Source organism: Nelumbo lutea, chromosome 2 (genome assembly GCF_056320005.1).
Source record: "Nelumbo lutea isolate HS-2025 chromosome 2, American lotus-T2T, whole genome shotgun sequence".
NCBI classification, from domain to species: domain Eukaryota; kingdom Viridiplantae; phylum Streptophyta; class Magnoliopsida; order Proteales; family Nelumbonaceae; genus Nelumbo; species Nelumbo lutea.
In genome coordinates this window covers 73345045-73365101 of record NC_142685.1, presented here as the reverse complement: position 1 = coordinate 73365101, position 20057 = coordinate 73345045, and the positions used below count along the sequence as shown (strand labels likewise).

The 20057-nt window shown below is 40.4% G+C and overlaps 1 protein-coding gene and 1 long non-coding RNA gene across 3 annotated transcripts in view; one reads left to right on the top strand and one right to left on the bottom strand.

Moving 5' to 3' along the window:
- The window catches only part of NOL (NYC1-like protein), a 72429-nt gene extending 52624 nt beyond the window's left edge, over positions 1-19805 (top strand). Inside the window, exons 10-13 of one of the 2 annotated variants that reach the window (XM_088968917.1) lie at positions 2719-2769; positions 2852-2893; positions 19218-19328; positions 19448-19805. In XM_088968917.1, coding sequence (XP_088825043.1) covers positions 2719-2769; positions 2852-2893; positions 19218-19328; positions 19448-19495 — 252 coding nt within the window. In that variant the 3' untranslated portion in view covers positions 19496-19805. Of the gene's footprint in view, positions 1-2718; positions 2770-2851; positions 2894-10276; positions 10537-19217; positions 19329-19447 lie in introns of those variants that run through there. The other variant, XM_088968918.1, reaches the window with a different exon arrangement.
- LOC148871509 (uncharacterized) lies at positions 1083-7316 on the bottom strand. The gene is made up of 2 exons (XR_016107072.1): positions 6939-7316; positions 1083-1372 (listed from the first exon to the last, which is right to left on the bottom strand). It is a non-coding gene; the product is annotated as an uncharacterized LOC148871509 (long non-coding RNA).
- Positions 19806-20057: the final 252 nt, after the last annotated feature.

Here is a 20057-nt window from a genome sequence, read left to right as displayed (position 1 = left end):
TTAGGAAGGTACGACAAGATGGAGACAAATGTTTACAAGAGGTAAGATGAGCAATAGGATGTTTGGTAGTACATGACCTTACACTTACATTTACCAAAAAAAGGACCTTACATCCTTACGAATAATCATAGGAACATCAAGGTCATCAATAGCAATGGAACATCATTATGAATAGGAGCATCAATAGGAACAATATCAGCGGGGGCATCAATAGGAACAATAGTACCTTGATCTGCCTCTTAAGAGTCTGATGATGTTGGCTTCACAGCTTTAGGGCTCTCCACATCTTATAAGTTTTGATGATCCTTGTGGCGATGAGAATAAACATGAAGAGTAGACACAGGAAATAGACATAGGAAGTTGGACTTGCCTCTCCTCCAGAATATCATTCTCCCCTTGAGGAGAGGCATGAAAAGAAAGGTTGACTCTCGAAAAAGGACACATCCGTGGAAACAAATTCTTCTGAGAATAAGGACCAAAGTATTTATATCCCTTCCAAGAGCAAGGATGGCCAAGGAAGACACAAGTAATAGACTTAGAGTTCAACTTCCCACACAAAGGAGATAAGTTGTGAACAAAACTATGATAACCGAAGATTTGAAGTGAAGAAAGCAACAAGGACTTGGGAAACAACAACTGATGTGGGGCCCAATATTGTAATGCTCAAGAAGGCATCCAATTAATCAAGTATGTTGTAGCAGTTAGTACAACAGTAGCCCAAAACTTCTTAAGAGCATCCATATGTAGTAGTAAATTGTAAGCAACTTCAAGAAGATGGTGATTCTTCATTTCAGAAACACCATTTTGCTATGGTGTTCTAGAACATGAACTTCGATAGAAAGAACTTCTAGAAGAAAATAAAAACTCCTCCTAATCTCTCTTAAAGTATTCTCTTCCATTGTTTCACTGAAATATCTAAATCTCCAGTCTCCACATGGAACGAAGTAAATATCATATGATGAAAATCTTGAATTGTTTTAGGCGCCTCCTCTCTAGAACGAAGAGGATAAGTCCATCTATATAGTGATAGTCATCAATAAAGCTGATAAAATATTGATAACCACACTCAGCAATAATAGAAGTAGGGCCCCAAACATCAAAATAAATAATATGAAAAGGAACAGAAGATCTTTTCTTACTTTAACAAAATTGGTTCTACAATGCTTATTTAATCGGCATGTTTGACAACGTAAAGAAGACACTTAGACAAATGGTTGTGATCTGCTCTTAAATAGCTGTGTTTAATAGCAAATAAGAGGAGAAAATAAATCTGATCTGTCCTGGTTCAAGGAGGTGAAGGAGGGATGAAAGCAGAGAGATCGAGCTAATTGACCTCAACTTCCACCCCACCTTTTATTTTATTATAATAAACCTGCAATTACACAACTACCCTCAATTAAAAATAAAAAAAAAAGAAAGAAATAACAAAAAGACAATAATAGGGAAAAGGACTAAATTGACCTAAAGACAAATGCTGTAATTTAATACTCCCCCTCAAGTTGAACCATATATGTCATAAAGCTCCAAATCCATGCAAGGTTCAAGCCTTTGGTGAAGAGGTCAACTAGTTGATCTTTAGATTTCACATAGGATGCAAACAAATAGAAATATACAATGGATCTTATTCAATTAGCTCATCTCATTGACCCCATGAAACTCAATGTGAAGTTTTCATGTGATGGTACACTCTTTCAATATCCCACAATTAACTAGTTATTTCACAATTATCTTTTGCCTCAAACTCTTGTTTTCTTTCTTGGCTACTTCTCCCTCTTTCTTTCTTATCTCTCCTCCATTTTCAACCACTCTAGGAAATTCTTAAGTGCAGTCATCATAGGTTGATTTATAGCATTCTCTAACATAAGTACGTTACAAATAAATTGTATTTTCTTAATATAAACAATTAGTTTTGGTTTATTTGTATTGCTTCTTCATTTGAATTAAGTAGGCAGGTGCAAGTGATTCAGTTCAGCCACTTCAATTGTTATTAGCCCTTAAGCTTTATTTTTCTCATTTGTTACTAATGAGATATAAGGATGTATGTACCATTAATACAATGCAGCTCATATATATGGATGCCACTAGATGCTCGACATTTCTGACATCAATGATCATAGTTTTTGAGTTTTTCTAGTCCTTGGACCTTCGGAGGTTTTTTCCTTCCAAGGCAACAATCTTCCCTTACTATCATATTGGTTAGAACTTGCTCATTTATGATACTAGTTGGTGTGTTAATCACTAGAATAATGGTCAAATCAACAAGTATATACATGTCATATTTAAAATTAACCCCTATGAAACTTATCGAAAAAAATTAACCCTTATGACCTTAATTTGTTTGTATATCAGTAGCTCATATATATGGGTGATAGCAAATGCTTGACCCGTCTGACTACAATAATAATAGTTGTTGAGTTATTTCCCAAAGCAATAGAACAGTTTTCCTATCATATTGGTGAAAAGTTTCTCATATATGATGCAAGTTTGTGTGTTAATCACTAGAACAATGGTCAAATTAACAAGCATATTCACGTTTAAATTACCTATTACCATCGGCCTTAATTTGTTTGTGTTTATCAAGATATCCTCCTTTCTGAATGAGAATATAGCATTGAAGGTGTTTGCAGGACTGTTGGCTTGTCATTTTAACCTTGTTTAATGTCCTGCATCTTAAGATTTGCCTCCTCATTTAGTTTTGCCTTTTCTTATGGGTTGCAGCCAGGTATGGTCACAACTGATCTTCTAATGTCCGGTGCTAACACCAAGCAGGTCGACTACAAAATTGCATAGCCGTTTTTCATTTTCCCATGGCTTTTCCTAATAGGATACTAACAGATGGCTTCTGATGCAGGCCAAATTTTTCATTAATGTTTTGGCAGAACCAGCAGAAGTGGTAAGATGTTGTACCTGTTTGGTGGTAATAGAGAAGCTACTCATGGGATGCATGCAACCTAGTACCATAGTATTTCATGTTCAATATTCTCAATTCTCATTGCCTTAAAGCTAATTTAGGGGTTGCATGCAACCTAATACCATAGTATTTCATGTTCAATATTTCTCATTGCCTTAAAGCTAATTTATGGGATTAATGATCCAATGATCATTGTGGATAAGGATCTACTATGAGACATAATTGAAAACATCTGCTTCATAGTTCAGAAGCTAGCCTACTTATTTCTCTTCTCTAACTAAACAACATGAAACCTCTACGAGGGATAAAGAAAGAAAAGAGGAACATCAACTGAAATATGAATAATGTTTCAAATCAAGATTGATATCCAGTGAATATACAGAAATTCAATGTATTAGGAATAAGCAACATAAGTGACAAATATAACTTAATAACTATTGATCAAGTGGGATGATTAGGCAAATCCACTTTTCCTCTCCAACCTTCATGTGTTCTGCTCCTCATGTCATATAGGTGACATCGGTAGCCATATGGACAAAGTTGAGCAGACTAAGGGAGCCCTAGATTTTGGTTGTTTTATGTTTTTACTCAATTTTGGTAATGTTTTGAAGATCATCAGAAACCTTCATTTATTTTTTTACAATTTTTTGACTGATTGTATGTGGTTTTATATTTTTTCTGATGCAATTTAAATATTCTTGAATCTTTTATGAATCATTTTTACCACCATGTATGATCTTTGGCCTTTGTGATGTCTTCCTTGTGAATCAGCTGGTGGTACTTGGTAGATGATGATTTGTGGGGTCTTGAAGATATGACCCTTAAAATTTGGTGATTTTAGTTACTTTTTTTTTTCAACTGTGTTTGTTCCACACTTGATTGCCACTGTTTAAACTTTAAAACAAGGAAATTGAAGCTGGTTTTCATATATAAGTTGGCAAATCATGTAAGGGACGTCATGGTAATCCAAAAGATAGAGGATCTTTGAGCAGTCCATGCCAGAATCTCTAGAGCATCTGCTACTCTATTGCCTTCTCTGAAAATATGATTGAAGCTTATTTCCATCTCACATCTAGAACAAGAGAATTAAATTAATATTTGTTCTTCTCTGTAGTTGATTTTCTTATTCTCTTGATATAGTGTTAAAGAAGCACATTAATTCTTCTTTTCTCTCTGTTATTTTCTAGTAATTCTTTGCTACTAGAAATAAACTAACAACTACTCTCTAGATATCCTCTAAATTCAGATCCTATTTCAAGTTTTTGAAGCAAGGCCACCCATCGATCTTGCCTTCAATCTACCAGTCCCGATGTTAGTTGGTATTAGAGTTATGGTGCCTCCTAAAAATGCCTTTAATCCTGGTTCCACTGAAGAAATAAGAATAGTTACTAAGAAGACAACAAACAACAAGAAGAAGAGAGATACAAACAAGACCTGCTATGACATCAACAAGAACTAAAGGTATCATCTCGTAGCTTAGCACTCTCATTAATCAAATTATGCGACCACAAGAACCACAATTTTCTAGCCATCCAGAATTTGTAAGACAAACTAGCTTTGGGAATCAATTTCAATCTTATTACTAGCCCACTAGGCCTCAATTTCAGCCAACAAATTGACAAGACAACTGGTGGGAAGCTGGAATTAAATCAGAGATTCCAGAGTGTTGAAGTTTGACCTGCCCTAGAATTCTGTCTTGTTCGTTGACTGTAAAGTAAAGTAAACAGCAAGAAGTAGGAGAGGAAAAAAGAAGAGAGGAAAGAGAGAAAGGCTGGTTTGAATTAGAGAAAAAGTTATCCCTAGATTCGGCCAGACCTGTTATTATATTATTAACTTATTGGAAAAGACTTAAGTGCCCTTCTTTAAGTAAGAGGCACTCGAACTAACATAACAGTACACATCAACATTCTCAACAAGTACAAAGACCGAAATACCCCTTCACTAACACCACTAACAAAGGAACTGAAATTATTGAATAAAGATATCAAATTTCCAGTCAAGAAAGAGTGTAAAAGGAGAGTTCGGTGATCTCTTGGACAAATCACCATCTAGGATGCCAAGATAGGTTCAGCTAGGAAGGGGAGGAACAACCAACGGACAAGGGACAGCGACAAGGTAAGCTTGGCTGCATTCCACATGATGGAGGAGGCGCAGCTCTGGTTTTATAAATTGGAGTAGGAGGAACCCAGGCTCAGTTGGACCCAATTCAAATCCTACTGCCTCCTCAGGTTTGGGCCCCCATTGACGAGCAACCCGTTAGGTGAACTGATCAACTTCAAACAGACGGGAACGGTGGCTGAATACCAGCGCCAATTCCAGACCCTCCTTGCCAGAGCAGCTTCGGTACGACCGAACCAGCAGGTAGACATGTTCACCGCAGGGTTAGCAGAACCCTTGAGGGTGGATGTGGAGATGCAACACTCCCCCAACCTGGTTACAGCCATGAATCTAGCTCACACCTTCGAACGAAAGATGCAGCTCAGCCGTGGAACCTTCAGTATGGGGCGGCCTCCATCCGCATGGGCATCCCCGGAACCACTCGGAATGGCTCCATCTTTAGCTGCCAGCCAAGAACGGAAACCACAGATGAGCCACAATTCCAGATCAGCATCAAGTGAGGGGAGCAGCGTTGTTGCACCCCCTATTAAGCACTTGTCCAGGGCTGAGATGGCAGAACGCAGGGCAAGGGGACAGTGTTTTAATTGTGATGAACTCTATTCAGCAGGGCACAAGTGCAAGAGACTTTTCTGCCTCCTGGTGAAACAAGAGGACGATGAGGATGAACCCCCTTCATTGGAACCCGATCCAGGAGGGCTAAATCATTCCACCTATCCTGGATTCCCTTGACTGAACTCCAAGACACATATCCAGATTTCGAGCTTGAGGACAAGCTTGTAGTCCAAGAGGGGAGTAATGCTATGGATGCATTCGTGGGGAAGAAGTACCGACGCCGGCAGCAGCAGTAACGTGGGACCCTCATCAGATTATCTAGCTAGCCACAGTTCATCTTACCTTATCCTTATCTTATCTGCTTTCTTTCTCTTGTCTTATCTGTAAGCAGTTTAGTTAGTCTTATCTAGGAGTCTTATCTATCTTATCTATAAGCAGTTTAGTTAGTCTTATCTAGGAGTCTTATCTATCTTATCTGTAAGCAGTTTAGTTATCAAGGAGTCTTCCTACAAGGAGGACTCTTACCTCTTGTAATCTCCTATTTAAGGAGCTGAAATTATTGAATAAAGATATCAAATTTCCAGTCAAGAAAGAGAGTAAAAGGAGAGTTTGGTGATCTCTTGGACAAATCACCCTCTAGGACGCCAAGATAGGTTCAACTAGGAAGGGAAGGAACAAGGGAAAACAGGAGCTTTTCCCCGTGGACCGACCTGTGACGAGATCCTACGCCCAGGCCCATAACAAACTCCTTCACAATTTTTTTTCTATTTCTGTCTTTTGGTAGTAGGGGTAACGGTAGGGGGCATACATTAGTGGGTGTTGCCCCTGGTAGTAAGGGTATCTGGTAGTAAGGGTATACGGTGGTCTTGTGCTCAGGCAGGGGGTAGATGATCAGGTTCCCCAAACACATCCATATAATGGTTCAGAAGGTCTTGCAAGTGGGCCACATCCTGATTGTTGAGTTGCTGATTTGGGTCTAGGCTGAGAGTTGGGCCTAGGGATTCATGACCCATATGCATGAGTGCCGGACACCCCTTCTCGTGGCTCAGCTTTAAGAGGGTTCCGGCATCATCAGATTTAAGGGTCGGGGGTCCCAAGCCTTATAGATGGTAGGGAGTTCCCCCTATCTCAAAATCCATGGTCATTTGGGCCCAGTTACTCCTTACTGAGCCTAATTGGCACAACCACTGAACACCTAGCACAACATCTTCCCCACTAAACTCTAGGGGGTGGAGATCCACGGTAAATTGATGGCCCTGAATGAACAACTTCTCATTTCTACAAATATCATCACATACTATTTTGTTTCCATCCGCAACATGAACAGGAAAGGAAGGATAATAATGGACAGCCATACCTAGTTGATGGGCTAGAATCTGAGCCACAAAGTTGAGGGTGCTGTCGCTGTCTATTAGAACAGTCAACGGATGCCCCCAAAGTTGTCCTGTAACCTTCATAACCCTTGTAGATGCCGAACCATTTAATGCATTGAGAGAGATCTCTGATTCTGTTTCAGGAATCACAGGCTCATCTTCACCAGGGGCGGGAACCTCCATTTCTCCTTCGGAATCTTCCGTTTGCAAGAGGAACACCTACTGGGCTTTGCATCTATGGCCTGGTCCAAATTTTTCCTCGCAATTATAACACAAACTCTTCTCCTATTGGGCCTGCATTTCAGCCCAGGACAGGTGCAAAAAAGGCATTTTGGGCCGTTGGGAGGTGGCTGTGTCTAGCCCGTTATTGGGCAGGGGAAAAAGCCCATCTGACTTGGGGGGCGGAGGCTTAAGAATCGGTCCAGTGGCTCGATTTACTCTCCTGGACCGATCCAGGCATTCTTCCTGAAGACAGGCTAACCCGACCACTACCAATAAGGTCGAAGGTCTCCACACTTTAACTTCCACCCTGATGTCTTCTTTGAGTCCTCCGACGAAGCTCCCAACCAGTGCCTTCTCCGTCCAGCTGTCGACAGGGTCGCGAGCCTCTCAAATTCGACCTGGTACTCCCAAACCGTTCCCATCTGTTTCAGCTTCGAAAGAACCTCATCACAGTCATCGTAGGCTGCCGGTCCGAAGCATACACAGAGAGCATCGGTGAAGTCTTGCCATGAGATTTGTGGGCATGACCTCTGGAACCACTTGAACCAAAGGATGGTGTCGCTGTCGAGATGGAAGGAGGCAACAGTCACCCGCTGATGACCAGGGGTTTCATGATACTCGAAGTATTGTTCTGCCTTGAAAATCCATGGAATGGGATCTCCTCCAAAAAACGCTGAAAAGTCATGCTTAGCATATCTTCCCCCGTAGGTTCTCGGACGTCTTCCTCCGCTGCTGCTGGACTCCTCCAATTCATTATCCCTGCTCGCCGCCACCGACTTCTCCCGTTGCTGGGAAGCTACCACGGACAGCACCTCCTTCAACTCCTTTAGTTCCTCCGTCACCCGGTGCATGTCGATTTCCAGGCGATCCATCCGATTGTCTACAAAGGCTGATTGTGTGTTAGGCATGGTGAACGAAGAGGCTCTAATACCAGATGATAGGTCACTGCCTATCTCAGGGTTCCTTTGAGGGGAACTGTCCTCCAGAGAGAGAGAGAGAGAGAGAGAGAGAGTGAGTGAGTGAGAGAGAGAACTCAGTATTCTTCTTATTTTCGATTGATTGAAGGCACATCTTATATAAGTAGTAGCTGACCGTTACACTGCAGAATAACCCACTCAGTTGGTTATGATAATGGAATTAGTTGAGATTCCATCGAGTGTGGCCTAGAGCTGCTCTGGTACTGGGCAGGGTTTCCTCTTCCGTGTATACACCATTGTGATTGGTGGTCGTGGTCCATTGGCATAGCGGGCTGGACTTGGGTCAGCCTCTGGGTTCTCACCAATTACCGTAATCCCTTGTATGTTTGGCATGCTACATATTCTTTATTTCTTTGTTTTCTTCTTCTTCTCTACGGTGGGGGTCAATTCATTCTTTAGCATCCCTGATTTCTTGTGTTCTCTCTAGTACCAACTGGTTAGGTAACATGGTATCAGAGCAAGTCATGGATATCAGCTTAAATCTCAGGTTATTGTTCCAGTTTGAAGGGTATTCACTAGGCCTTCAACATCTATCTTCAAGCCCTTGGAGGTCATTTGAAGGCTGTTTCAATCAGCACAAAGTAGCACAGTTTTCTTGGAATAATCACCTAACAGGTTGGTGTATCTCTTTTTTTTTCTCAATCGGCTATTTCTTTCCTCTTGCGATCCTAAATTTGGTGTCGCCCTAGGGTCTTCTTGCTCCTCAGTGACTTAGTTGAGATTCTAGATTGGTTCTAGAGGGTTTTGATCCCTTTTCTTAGTTCGACAGTCCCGAAACCCTACTGGTTTAGACTATCAACACTAAGTATCAGTTGGTTGTAGTTGGTTTGATTTTTTTTTTTTCCGGAGGATTTCAATTTCTTTCTACGGTGGAACATATCTATGGCTTCTTGAACTGAAGTTGATTGATTTTATTACTTTTTTGGACTTGATTTCTCTATACTATTTCTCTATATTATCATTTTGGCCTTGCTGTCAAGAGTCCTTTTGAGAAATCCCCTTGTGTGTGGGTGTTGTGATACTGATTTCAGTATTTGGACTGTTTCTTTATCAAGTTGAGTGATTAACAACCTTGAAAAATCAATATCAGTGCTGCCATTTTATTCTCTGGACTGTATCTCTTATTTGGAATGGCTGAAAAGATTGATATTATTCCAATGAAATTTGATTGAACCAACTACAGCATGTGGAAGTTCCATTTTGATTTCTTTGTTGAAGGAAAAGGGCTTGAAGACTATTTGAATGGGACAATTACTAAACCTGATGAGAAGAATGTGTTCAATTGTATCTCACAATGTTGTACCCATGAGAAGAATGTGAATAGCCTATGAGATATACCTAATTGAAGAAGGTTTACTATTAGTCCAATTTATCAAGAAAATATTGATCTGTCACACTCCTCAGAGTGCATTGACTTCAGAACAGCAATCTTTGGAGATTAATCCGTTAGTGGCTGACATCAGATGGTTGAAGGAATGCAAGGATGGGAAATTTACAGTCAATGTACTCCATCCTGATCAGAAATCTAGTGGAAGCCAATTCAATTCGGGGAGTGTGGGGGAAACCAATGCCCCCCAAGGGTGGAAGCCTTCGCCTGGCTAATAAACAATATGGTCATATTATTCCAGATTGCCCTGTTTGACCATCAAAGGGTACTACAAAAAAGAACCAACCACAAGCATATCAAGTTAGTGAGGGATAAATGATTGATGCCTCTACTTCCAAAGGTGAATCTTCTACTTCTATGAATGAGGAAAAGATACGATAGTTGGCTTATCTACATTTTCTGTTATTGGCTTATCTAGTGAGTTCTCTGGTTACTGCACTTCTCCCTCTCAGTGTTTGGATAATTGATTCTGTGCCTACCAGTCATATGATTGGAGCCTACCCTAAACCTTCAAGTAAATTTTCTGATACCCCACCATAAACACATTGTTACTGTCATTGGTAAGAAACTAAATATCATTGGGAGTAATGATTTATGCCTTAAGCTCTCACCCTCGACTTCCTTTTCACTACCAAAATCTTCTTTGTTCCCAACCTTACTACTAACCTTTTCAGTTGCTTAACTGGTTGATGAAAGTCACATTCTAACTTTTACTTCTAATGGTTGTTTGATTCAGGACCAATACACTAGGAAGGTGAAAGGGAAAGGGCATATGCTGGGCCGCTTGTTTGCCCTGGAGTTTGAGAAATCTCAAATAGTAGAATCAAAGAAATAATGTTTGGAATTTATGGCATAAACGTTTGGGTCACTCCAACTATGAAAGTTTTCGTTTGACTTTGGTTTCATTAGAAATAAATTTCCTTTTTCTACAAACTTTTGATACATCTTGTGTTATTTGTTGTTTGAGTAAAAGTTGTACTTTTCCATTTTCTTACACATCTAAACTGCTACCTCTCCTTTTGAAATTATACATAGTGATTTATGAGTAGAAGATCAAGACTGTAATCAGTCTTGAATCCTAAAAGGTTTTAGGTTTGCAAAACAGAAGAAAAAGCGAGAGAAAGGAGAGAGAATAGAAGAGAAGCAAGAGAACACAAGTTGTTGAAAGGAGGGATAGATTCTAACTGATCTGCCGCCGCCACTCTCTTAATATTTATAGGTTATGTTTAGTACATAATGGAAAGGACACATCTGCCCTTGGTACTTACATAATAAATAAAGTAAATAAAAACTGAAATAAATAGCAACTGAATTAACAAACTGACTCAAACTGACACTACTATAACTGAAACAAATAACTACACTGCTGTCCTACGAACACAATGGAGCCCACATCAGTGTTCTCTACACTCCCCCTCAAGTTGGGAGTAGATATCTATCATGCCCAACTTGGATAGGTCTGTCTCTAACTTCTTCCTTGGTACAGCCTTGGTCAGGATATCCGTGAGCTGCATATTAGATGTGATGTACGGAAGACACTTCTTGTGATGTGACCCTTTCTCACACAAATTGTCGATCAACTTCGATATGTTTAGTTCTGTCATGCTGCACTGGGTTGTGGGCTATATTAATAGCTGCCTGATTATCACAATACAACATTAAGGGCTTTTCATAGTCAGTACCCAACTCTTCAAGTAGTGACCTCAGCCACAAGATTTCAGCCACTCCATTAGCCATTGACCTGTATTCCGCTTCAGCGCTGGAGCGGAAAACAACACTCTGCTTCTTATTCCTCCAAGAGACAAGGTTACCTCCCACAAGGGCACAATATCCAGAGGTAGACCTTCTTTCATCAACACTCCCAGCCCAATCGACATCTGTATAGACTTCCACCCTCATGTAATTATTGTTCTTAAACAGTATAACTCTACCCGGGCATCTCTTCAAATATGCTAATATTTTCTCTGCCGCAAGAAAATGAGAAGTTCTAGGGGAGTGCATGTACTGGCCAACAACACTAATTGCATAGTTGATATCCGGCCGAGTGAGGCAGAGATATAGGAGCTTTCCAACCAATCGTTGGAACATAACTTTGTCTTCAAGAGGCTCCCCGCCCTCTGCACTAATCTTGTGATTTTGTTCAATGGGTGTATCAGCCGGCTTAACACCCAACTTTCCAGTTTCCGCCAACAGATCTAGAACATATTTTCTCTAAGAGATAAAAATCCCCTGCTTGGATCTAGCAACCTCAATACCCAAAAAGTACCGTAGTGCACCAAGATCTTTCACCTCAAACTCTTGATGAAGGAGATGTTTGAGGGACTCAATCTCATGACTGTCATTTCCTGTCACCACAATATCATCAACATATATTACAAGTAGTGTCAGAGAGGACTCCACCCTCTTGATGAATAGTGTATGATCTGACTGGGCCTGTACATAACCAAACTTTCCAATGGCTAATCTGAACCTATCAAACCAAGCTCTAGGTGATTGCTTCAAACCATACAATGCCTTGTTCAGTCGGCAAACCTTCTTACCTGTCTCTGTATCATAGAATCCAGGAGGCAACTGCATGTAAACCTCTTACTGTAAGTCTCCATTCAGAAATGCATTTTTAACATCCATCTGAAACAAGGGCCAAGAATGATTTGCTACAAGGGATAACAGAACTCGGATGGTGGTCATCTTGGCTACTGGGGCAAAGGTCTCCAAATAGTCTATACCATAAGTCTGAGTGAACCCCTTTGCAACCAGTCGGGCTTTGTACCTTTCAATAGAGCCATCAGCATTATGCTTCACAGTGAACACCCATCTGCATCCCACCGGTTTCTTTCCTTTTGGTGGGTCAACCATTGCCCAAGTATTATTCTTCAACAGGGCATCCATTTCGACTTGCATTGCATCTTTCCATTCTGGAACCGATAAGGCTTCTTGCACTGTTCTTGGAATAGGGACATCAGCAATGGAAGTGAGATAGGACCAGTAAGATGGAGACAAACGATCATAGGATAAGAACTGTGAGATGCTATGAGTTGTAGAAGTGGTGCAATGTCATTTCCCTTTGCGAATGTCAATAGGGAAATCAAGGTCATCCACAAGAGGGGAAGTGGCAACAGCGAGAGATATCTCAGTAGGCTCTGGATCTGGAGCTGCGGAAGGAACTGGAGCTGGCCGGGACTGCCGATAACTAGGATCAACCTGCCTGCATCGCCTGTGATAGACTCTCAACTCTGGCTCCCTCTGACCACCCTCACCACTACAACCTTCATTACCCAGTGGAATAGGTAAAAGAACAGCCCCACTGCTACCAGCCCCACTTCCACTCTCACTACTCTCCCCCTGAGGAAAGAAACTCAAAACAGCCCCACTCTCACTGCTCTCCCCCTGAGGAGAAACCCTAGGATAATAGGGTGTCTCCTCAAAGAAGGTGACATCCATGGAGACAAACCGTTTCCCTAAAACCGGATCATAGCAGCAATAACCCTTTTGAGTTTGTGCTTAACCAAGGAAAATGCATTTGGAGGCCTTAGGTTCAAATTTGGAATGATGAGGCCCGAAAAGCTGAACAAAACAGGTACAACCAAAGGTTTTAAGAGAAACAATGAACAACTCCTCGTCTGGGTATAGAAGGGAAAAGGGGGTTCTCATATCAAGGACCCGAGAAGGAACTCGATTAATGAGATAAACTGCCGTGAGGATAGCATCACCCCATAAGCGAATAGGTACATTGGAGGTAAACATAATGCTTCTAGCCACCTCCAAGATATGCCTATTCTTCCTTTCGGCAACGCCGTTCTGCTGTGGTGTATAAGGGCAGGTGCTCTGGTGAATAACTCCATGGCTAAGAAGGTAGGAGGTCAATGGCTGAGCAAAGTATTCTTTTGCATTATCAGATCTAAGGACTTTGGTTTTGGTCCCAAATTGAGTGAGGACCATCTGATGGAAGTTTTGGGTCAGAACAGGAACCTCATCCCGAGAACGCATAAGATAGACCCAAGAAAACCGGGTATGGTCATCAACAAACAATAGAAAATATCTGTACCCACCCATAGAAGAGATATGATATGGCCCCCAAATATCAGTATGCACAATATCAAAAGAGGAATTACTCCTTTTATTACTTAAAGAATAAGAGGCTCTACAATGTTTGGCAAACTCACAACTCTCACACCTCAACTTTGATAACTCAACAAACTCAAATAAAGCAGGAAACTGACTCTTCAAAGAATTAAAAGACAAATGACCTAATCGGTTATGCCAAAGCATAACCGAACTCACAGACTGGGAAACAAAAGACTTCTTATCCACTGACTCCTCCCGACGAGAACTCTCTCCAAGCAGATAGATCCCGTTCGTCTAACGGCCAGTCACAATCACCTTCCTCGTCTCCAAATCCTGAAAAACACATCGGTCAGGGAAAAAGGTTACTGAACAGTTCATGTGTTTGGTAATACTACTAACTGAAAGCAGGTTAGTACCAAGCTTAGGAACATGCAAGACAGAAGATAAAAGATAGTATCCGATAGCTTGATGTCTCCCTTGTCCGAAATGGGAACAAGAGAGCCATCAGCAATGGATACTCTATCTCGCGAGAGGACAAGTGATAAGAAGTGAACAAAGATGGCAATCTAGTCATATGGTCAGATGCACCTGAATCTATTACCCAGTAGTGATCAGTATTACTTGGAGCTGAAGCATGGTAAGCTGAGGCTCGAGTACCTGAATGTGCAAATGCAGATGTGGCAGGAGCTGATGGTGACTGAGATGGCTGAGCTGAACTCCCAACTTCCTTTTCCAACTGTATGAGGGCAGCCCGAACAGCAGCTAAAGTCTCCAGGGATGTTCCTGATGAGGATGTTGAATCAGTGTTCGCTGCCATATGAGCATTACCCTTCTTATTTCTTAGTTTTGCTGGGACCAAGTGAGGATGTAGCTTCCAACAAGTAGCTTTTGTGTGCTTGGGTTTCTTGCAATGTTCACATGCCAGATCCCATTTATCTTCCTTCTTCCGGTCCCTTTCTGAGTCACCCCTGGCTTGGGTTTAATAGCTGTCAAGGCTGGGAAAGAGGGCTGAGGCTGCATCATAACTTTCCTCCTGGTCTCTTCACTATGCACCAGGGAGTATGCTTGAGAAAGGGTCACACTATCTCTTGTCAATATTTGTTGTCGCACAATGTCATATTCTGAATTCAAACCAGCCAGAAACTCAAATACCCTATTCGTCTCGACTTGCTTTCTATGAGTTTGTGCATCTTTGGCTCTCCCACTCAAGGGTCTCTAGATGGTCAATGGTCAATCTCATGCCACAAGGATTTCAAGGTAGAGAAGTAGACAGAAACTGGCTTCTCTCCTTGTTTAAGGTTGTTCACCTCACACTTCAGTTTATAGGCTCTGGCAACATTAAGGGGTTGGGAATAGGTTTCTTTCACAACATCCCATATCTCTTTGGCTGTCTTGGCCCACAAGTAATTTCGGCTGATATGTGACTGCATAGAATTACACAGCCATGCCATAACTAAATAGTTCTTTTGAACCCACTTGGTGTATGTTGGGTCCTCCTTGGAAGGTTCTTTCTCATCTCCCAAGAGGTAACCTAGTTTTCCCCTTCCTCCAATAGCCATCATGGCTGATTGCGCCCACTCCAAATAATTTGATCCATCAAATCTCATAGTTGTAATCTGAAACCAGGTTTCAGATACATTACCATAACTATGGTTTCCAAAACTACTTTCTCCCTGACCCTTAAACTCCGTCTTTGATCAAGATTCAGTGGCTACAAATTGTTAGAGCAATTATACCAGAAAACGGAGTCAAGCAAGTAAGTCTGAAATCTGATCCAAAACCAACACAAATCTTATCTAATCTGAAATCTGTTCTGATCCAATCTGAAACCAACCCAAATCTGATCTGAAATCAATCGCCTATCACAGTATATGCAAGAAATCAACTCAAATCTGATATGAAACCAATCGGCATGCACATTATCAGGCAGTCTATCAATCTGAGATGCTATTTTTTGAAATTACTACTATGGGGCCCACTGCTGCGAGAGCAAAAATAGGGTTTCAACTGTAGGTTTGAAGCAAGTGCTCAGCTGCACTCTCCAAGCAGTCTGCACAAGTGGGACTTGTCGTAGGGCAATATGAAAACCTAAAAACTAATCACCTTTGAAGAAGAGGGTTCGGCCCAACAGTCAAACCCTAGAACAAACTTGAACATAGTTCGGCCCCTCTTTCTAGATAGGTCCAACCTATCTCGGCTGGTTGCAGTCTCTGAAACTCAGTAAAAAAAACTTACTTACTGATTACCTGTCTTCGGTTTACTATCTTCTAGGGTTACCTAAACCCTAACCTTCGCTGCCTCTTCCTGATTACCAACTCTCTGCAAGCCGCGGCAAGTCTTCAACTGCTGCGAACCTCTCCTAGTAATCTCCAAGATTCAGCCACCGAAAAACTTCTTCAAAGCTTCCAGCCCTAGCTAGTCCTCATGTGGTTGGCTGGACTAAACACACATGAGAAGCCCTAAATAGGCTCTGATACCAAGTAGAAGATCAAGACTGTAATCAATCTTGAATCCTAAAAGGTTTTAGGTTTGCAAAACAGAAGAGAAAATGAGAGAAAGGAGAGAGAATAGAAGAGAAGCAGGAGAACACAAGTTGTTGAAAGGAGGGACAGATTCTAACTGATCTGCTGCTGCCACTCTCTTAATATTTATAGGTTATGTTTAGTACATAATGGAAAGGGCACATCTGCCCTTGGTACTTACATAATAAATAAAGTAAATAAAACTGAAATAAATAACAACTGAATTAACAAACTGACTTAAACTGACACTACTATAACTGAAACAAATAACTACACTGCTGTCCTACGAACACAGTGGGGACCACTGCAGTGGGGCCCACATCAGTGTTCTCTACATCAAACACAAGTCAAAAGTTTTTCCAACCTTTCTACTGTCTCGTGCTATGATTCAAGTTTGGTTTCAATCAAGCTTATGGATCCTTCACTCAGATTCAGGAGGAGAATACTGTGATGGAGATTTTTTAGCCTATTTGAAGAATCATGGAATACAAGTTCAACGAAGTTGTCCAGACACTCCTCAAAATTTGTCTAATCTTCATGTTTATGGATGCTTATGTTTTGTGCATCTTCCTTCTCGTGAGCGTTCTAAACTTTCTGCTCAATCTATTATGTGAGCCTTTGTGGGGTATTAATCCTAACCACAAAGGATTGACAACTTGTGGGGTCTCTTATCTATCTCACTATGACTCGTCCTAACATTTCTCATGTGGTTTAGGTCGTTAGTTAATTTGTTTTTGCCCCGCACTTTATCACAAGGACTATTCTTCACTTCATTATCTCCTATCCAATTGAAGGCCTATGTTGGTGCAGATTGGGCAGGCTGCCTTGTCACTCGGTATTTTACTACAGGGAGGTATGTCTTCGTGGGTGATTCCCTCATCTCATGGAAATGCAAGAAACAACAAACAGTGTCCAAGTCATCTACAAAGGTATAGGGAAATGTCATCTGTGTGCAATGAGTTTGTTTGGCTTCGATCACTATTTGAGGATCTTGGTCTTCCTCCCTCTACACCTATCCCTCTATATGCAGACAACACTAGTGCTATAAGATTGCTTCTAACCCTGCCTTTCATAAGAGGCTGAAGCATATTCAGGTGGATTACCACTTTATTAGAAACTTTTCTTGCTGGTTCTATTTCTCTCCCTCATGTCACCTTATATGCAAATTGCCAACATTTTTTATGTTGTACTATATTACCGTAGTCCTTCTTTGGGGTGGGGGTTGATTCATTCTTTAGACACCCCTGATTTAGGGTGCACTACCACAGTCCTTGTTTTATTCTTCACATGCTACATATCTTCTTCTTCTTCTTCTATGGGGTGGGGGTTGATTCATTCTTTAGACACCCCTGATTTCTTGTGTTCTCTCTAGTACGAACTGGTTAGGTGACAACAGAGGGTGCACTAGTATTCTTTACTGCTAGAAGAAAACCAGCAACTATTCTCTAGATTTTCCCTAGAGATCCTACTTTGTGAGATTTTAAAGCAAGGTAACTCATTAACCTTGTCTTCTATCTACCAGCCTCTACATTAGGTAGGCCTGTTATGGCTAAGTAAACTATTTAATAACTTAATGAAAACAAAGATGTCAAATGAAGGGAGAAACGACACTATGGTGGTTATTGTTAAAAAAGTAGATGATATAAAAGTTCTAGTAATCATCATGGGATTTAACTCATGAGTCACATTATCAAACTTTGGAAGAGAGTAACTGAGAAAGTGAGAAGAGGTTACAACATGAAACAAGTATACTAGAAAGTAATTTGGTTTCATGTCATGGAGATGAACCATGGAAACTATCTTCTTGTTGATAGAAAGTTCAAAGAGGAGAGATCCTCATATGGTATTTCTTAGAGAGGTAATATGGTGGGTTTTGGAAAAGAAAAGAGTACCAAATAGGTATGTTGACCTATGTAAGGACAGGTAGTAGGGATCAATAACCAATGTTAGAATGCCTATGGGAGACACATGACAGTTTCCAGTCATGATGGGACTTCACCAAGGCTGATTTGCACTAATCATAGGTTATGACTGTATCCACTCTACCCTTCAGAAAGCTAGGAACCTAGAACCAGTACTGGGCAATGACCTTTTTCTGGTCATGGATGAATTGACCGAACAAATTTTAGAGGAGGTCCCATCGTGTATGTTATTTGCTGATGACATAGTATTAATTGATCAAACTAAAGAAGGATTAGTTACAAAATTGGATCTATGGACATATACCTAAGAAACAAGAGGTTTTAAAATAAGGACTAAAAAGAATATATGCAATATAAATTTAATAATAATAGGAGTGGAAATCAAGGTGCACTTAGTATTGGAGACCCAGGGATATTTCAATTTGGCCTCTTCTATGGTTCGATAATCCATTATAACAAAGTGTCACAATGCATGTTATACCTCAATGTTAAAAAAAAACTTTGCCTTGCTCATCAATAGACCTGTTCATGGACTGGGCTTGGGCTGAGTTTTGCCAAATTTCAAATGGGCCCAGCCTGAAGCCCATGTTCCTTGTATTTCCACAATATGCACCTAATTTTCTGTTGGAGACCCTATCTAGAACGACCACAACCAAAATTTCTAACCTGATATTCATGATGTAATAATACAATATATGATGATTGGGAACACATTTTTGTTTATAGTTGTAATAGACTGCCTAGAGGATGGACCTTGACGCAATGGTTGGGTTGCTCCATTGCAACCTGGGTGACTAGAGTTCAAATCTTGGAAACAGCCTCTCTGTATGTGCCAGGGGTAAGGCTGTGTACATCTGTCCCTCCTCAAACCCTGCATTGGCAGGAGCCTCGTGCATTGGGCTGCCTTTTTTTTTTTATATTAGACTGCCTACATGAATAAAATAAATGCTTGGAAGATATAGATTTTATTCTAGTTGTGATTCTTCCTGCGTGGGGCTTTATCATCATGGCTTTTCATGCATCAAAACTATTGTATGTTCAGTACTTGAGTCAAAGATGCAAATATACACACAATTATTGAATGTTAATGGGGAGACTCAAACTAATGAACACACATGTAATTATAACCAAGTGTATGACGTTCTGTTTTTAATTGTTCTTCATATAGGTAGCTGAATATCTTGTTCCAAGCATCAGATCCATCCCAACCAATGGATCCATGAAGCCCACTTACATTCGTTTCCTGACTGGGTTTAAAGCCTACTCCCAGATATTTTCAGTTAAGTTGTTTTCAACTACATGTTTTCGGTATTTTTCTTTCCTTGAATAAATTTACCAAGCTTTATCCTTCTTCTTCTGTAAGTACTGGAAACTTATATTTTTCTTGTTTGTGCCCAGAGACTTGCTTTTGGCGCAAGAAGAAACAGATACCTACTTGAAGATTAAAAGGAATCAAATAATATTTCTTTGTTTGGTTTTTCTTTTAATTTATTTATAGATATTACTCAAATTTTTGTATGATTTATTCATTTTATTGTCAATTAATTGGTGTCCATTCATAATTGTTTCTTTCGCTAATTAGCATTGGCTAGTCTGTAAATATGTCTACAGTTCTTTATTTATTCCTATATTTTTGGCTTGCAATACATAAAGGGAGAAATTGCAGGGTAGTTTTCAGCGAACTTATGTGGAATACTGATAAGATTTCATATGTTTCTTCCATGAAATATGATAGATCCAGGCTTCTTTTACTGTACATGATTGATCAAACCCTGATATGTTATATCTTTTCTCTTGGTATTTGATTTTTTTTTAATCAAAACGATATAATATTACAAGAGAGCATTAATGTCTTACTTATAAGCTTCCCCCAAACTAAATTAAATTTCTGCTATGAGGGAAAGGGATGTTCGTACAGAACAAGTTTTCCTTTGTAGACGAGTAGCTACAGATGCCTGATCTGCTATGGCATTGTCTTAACATGGCACGTACAAAAATATGCAAAATT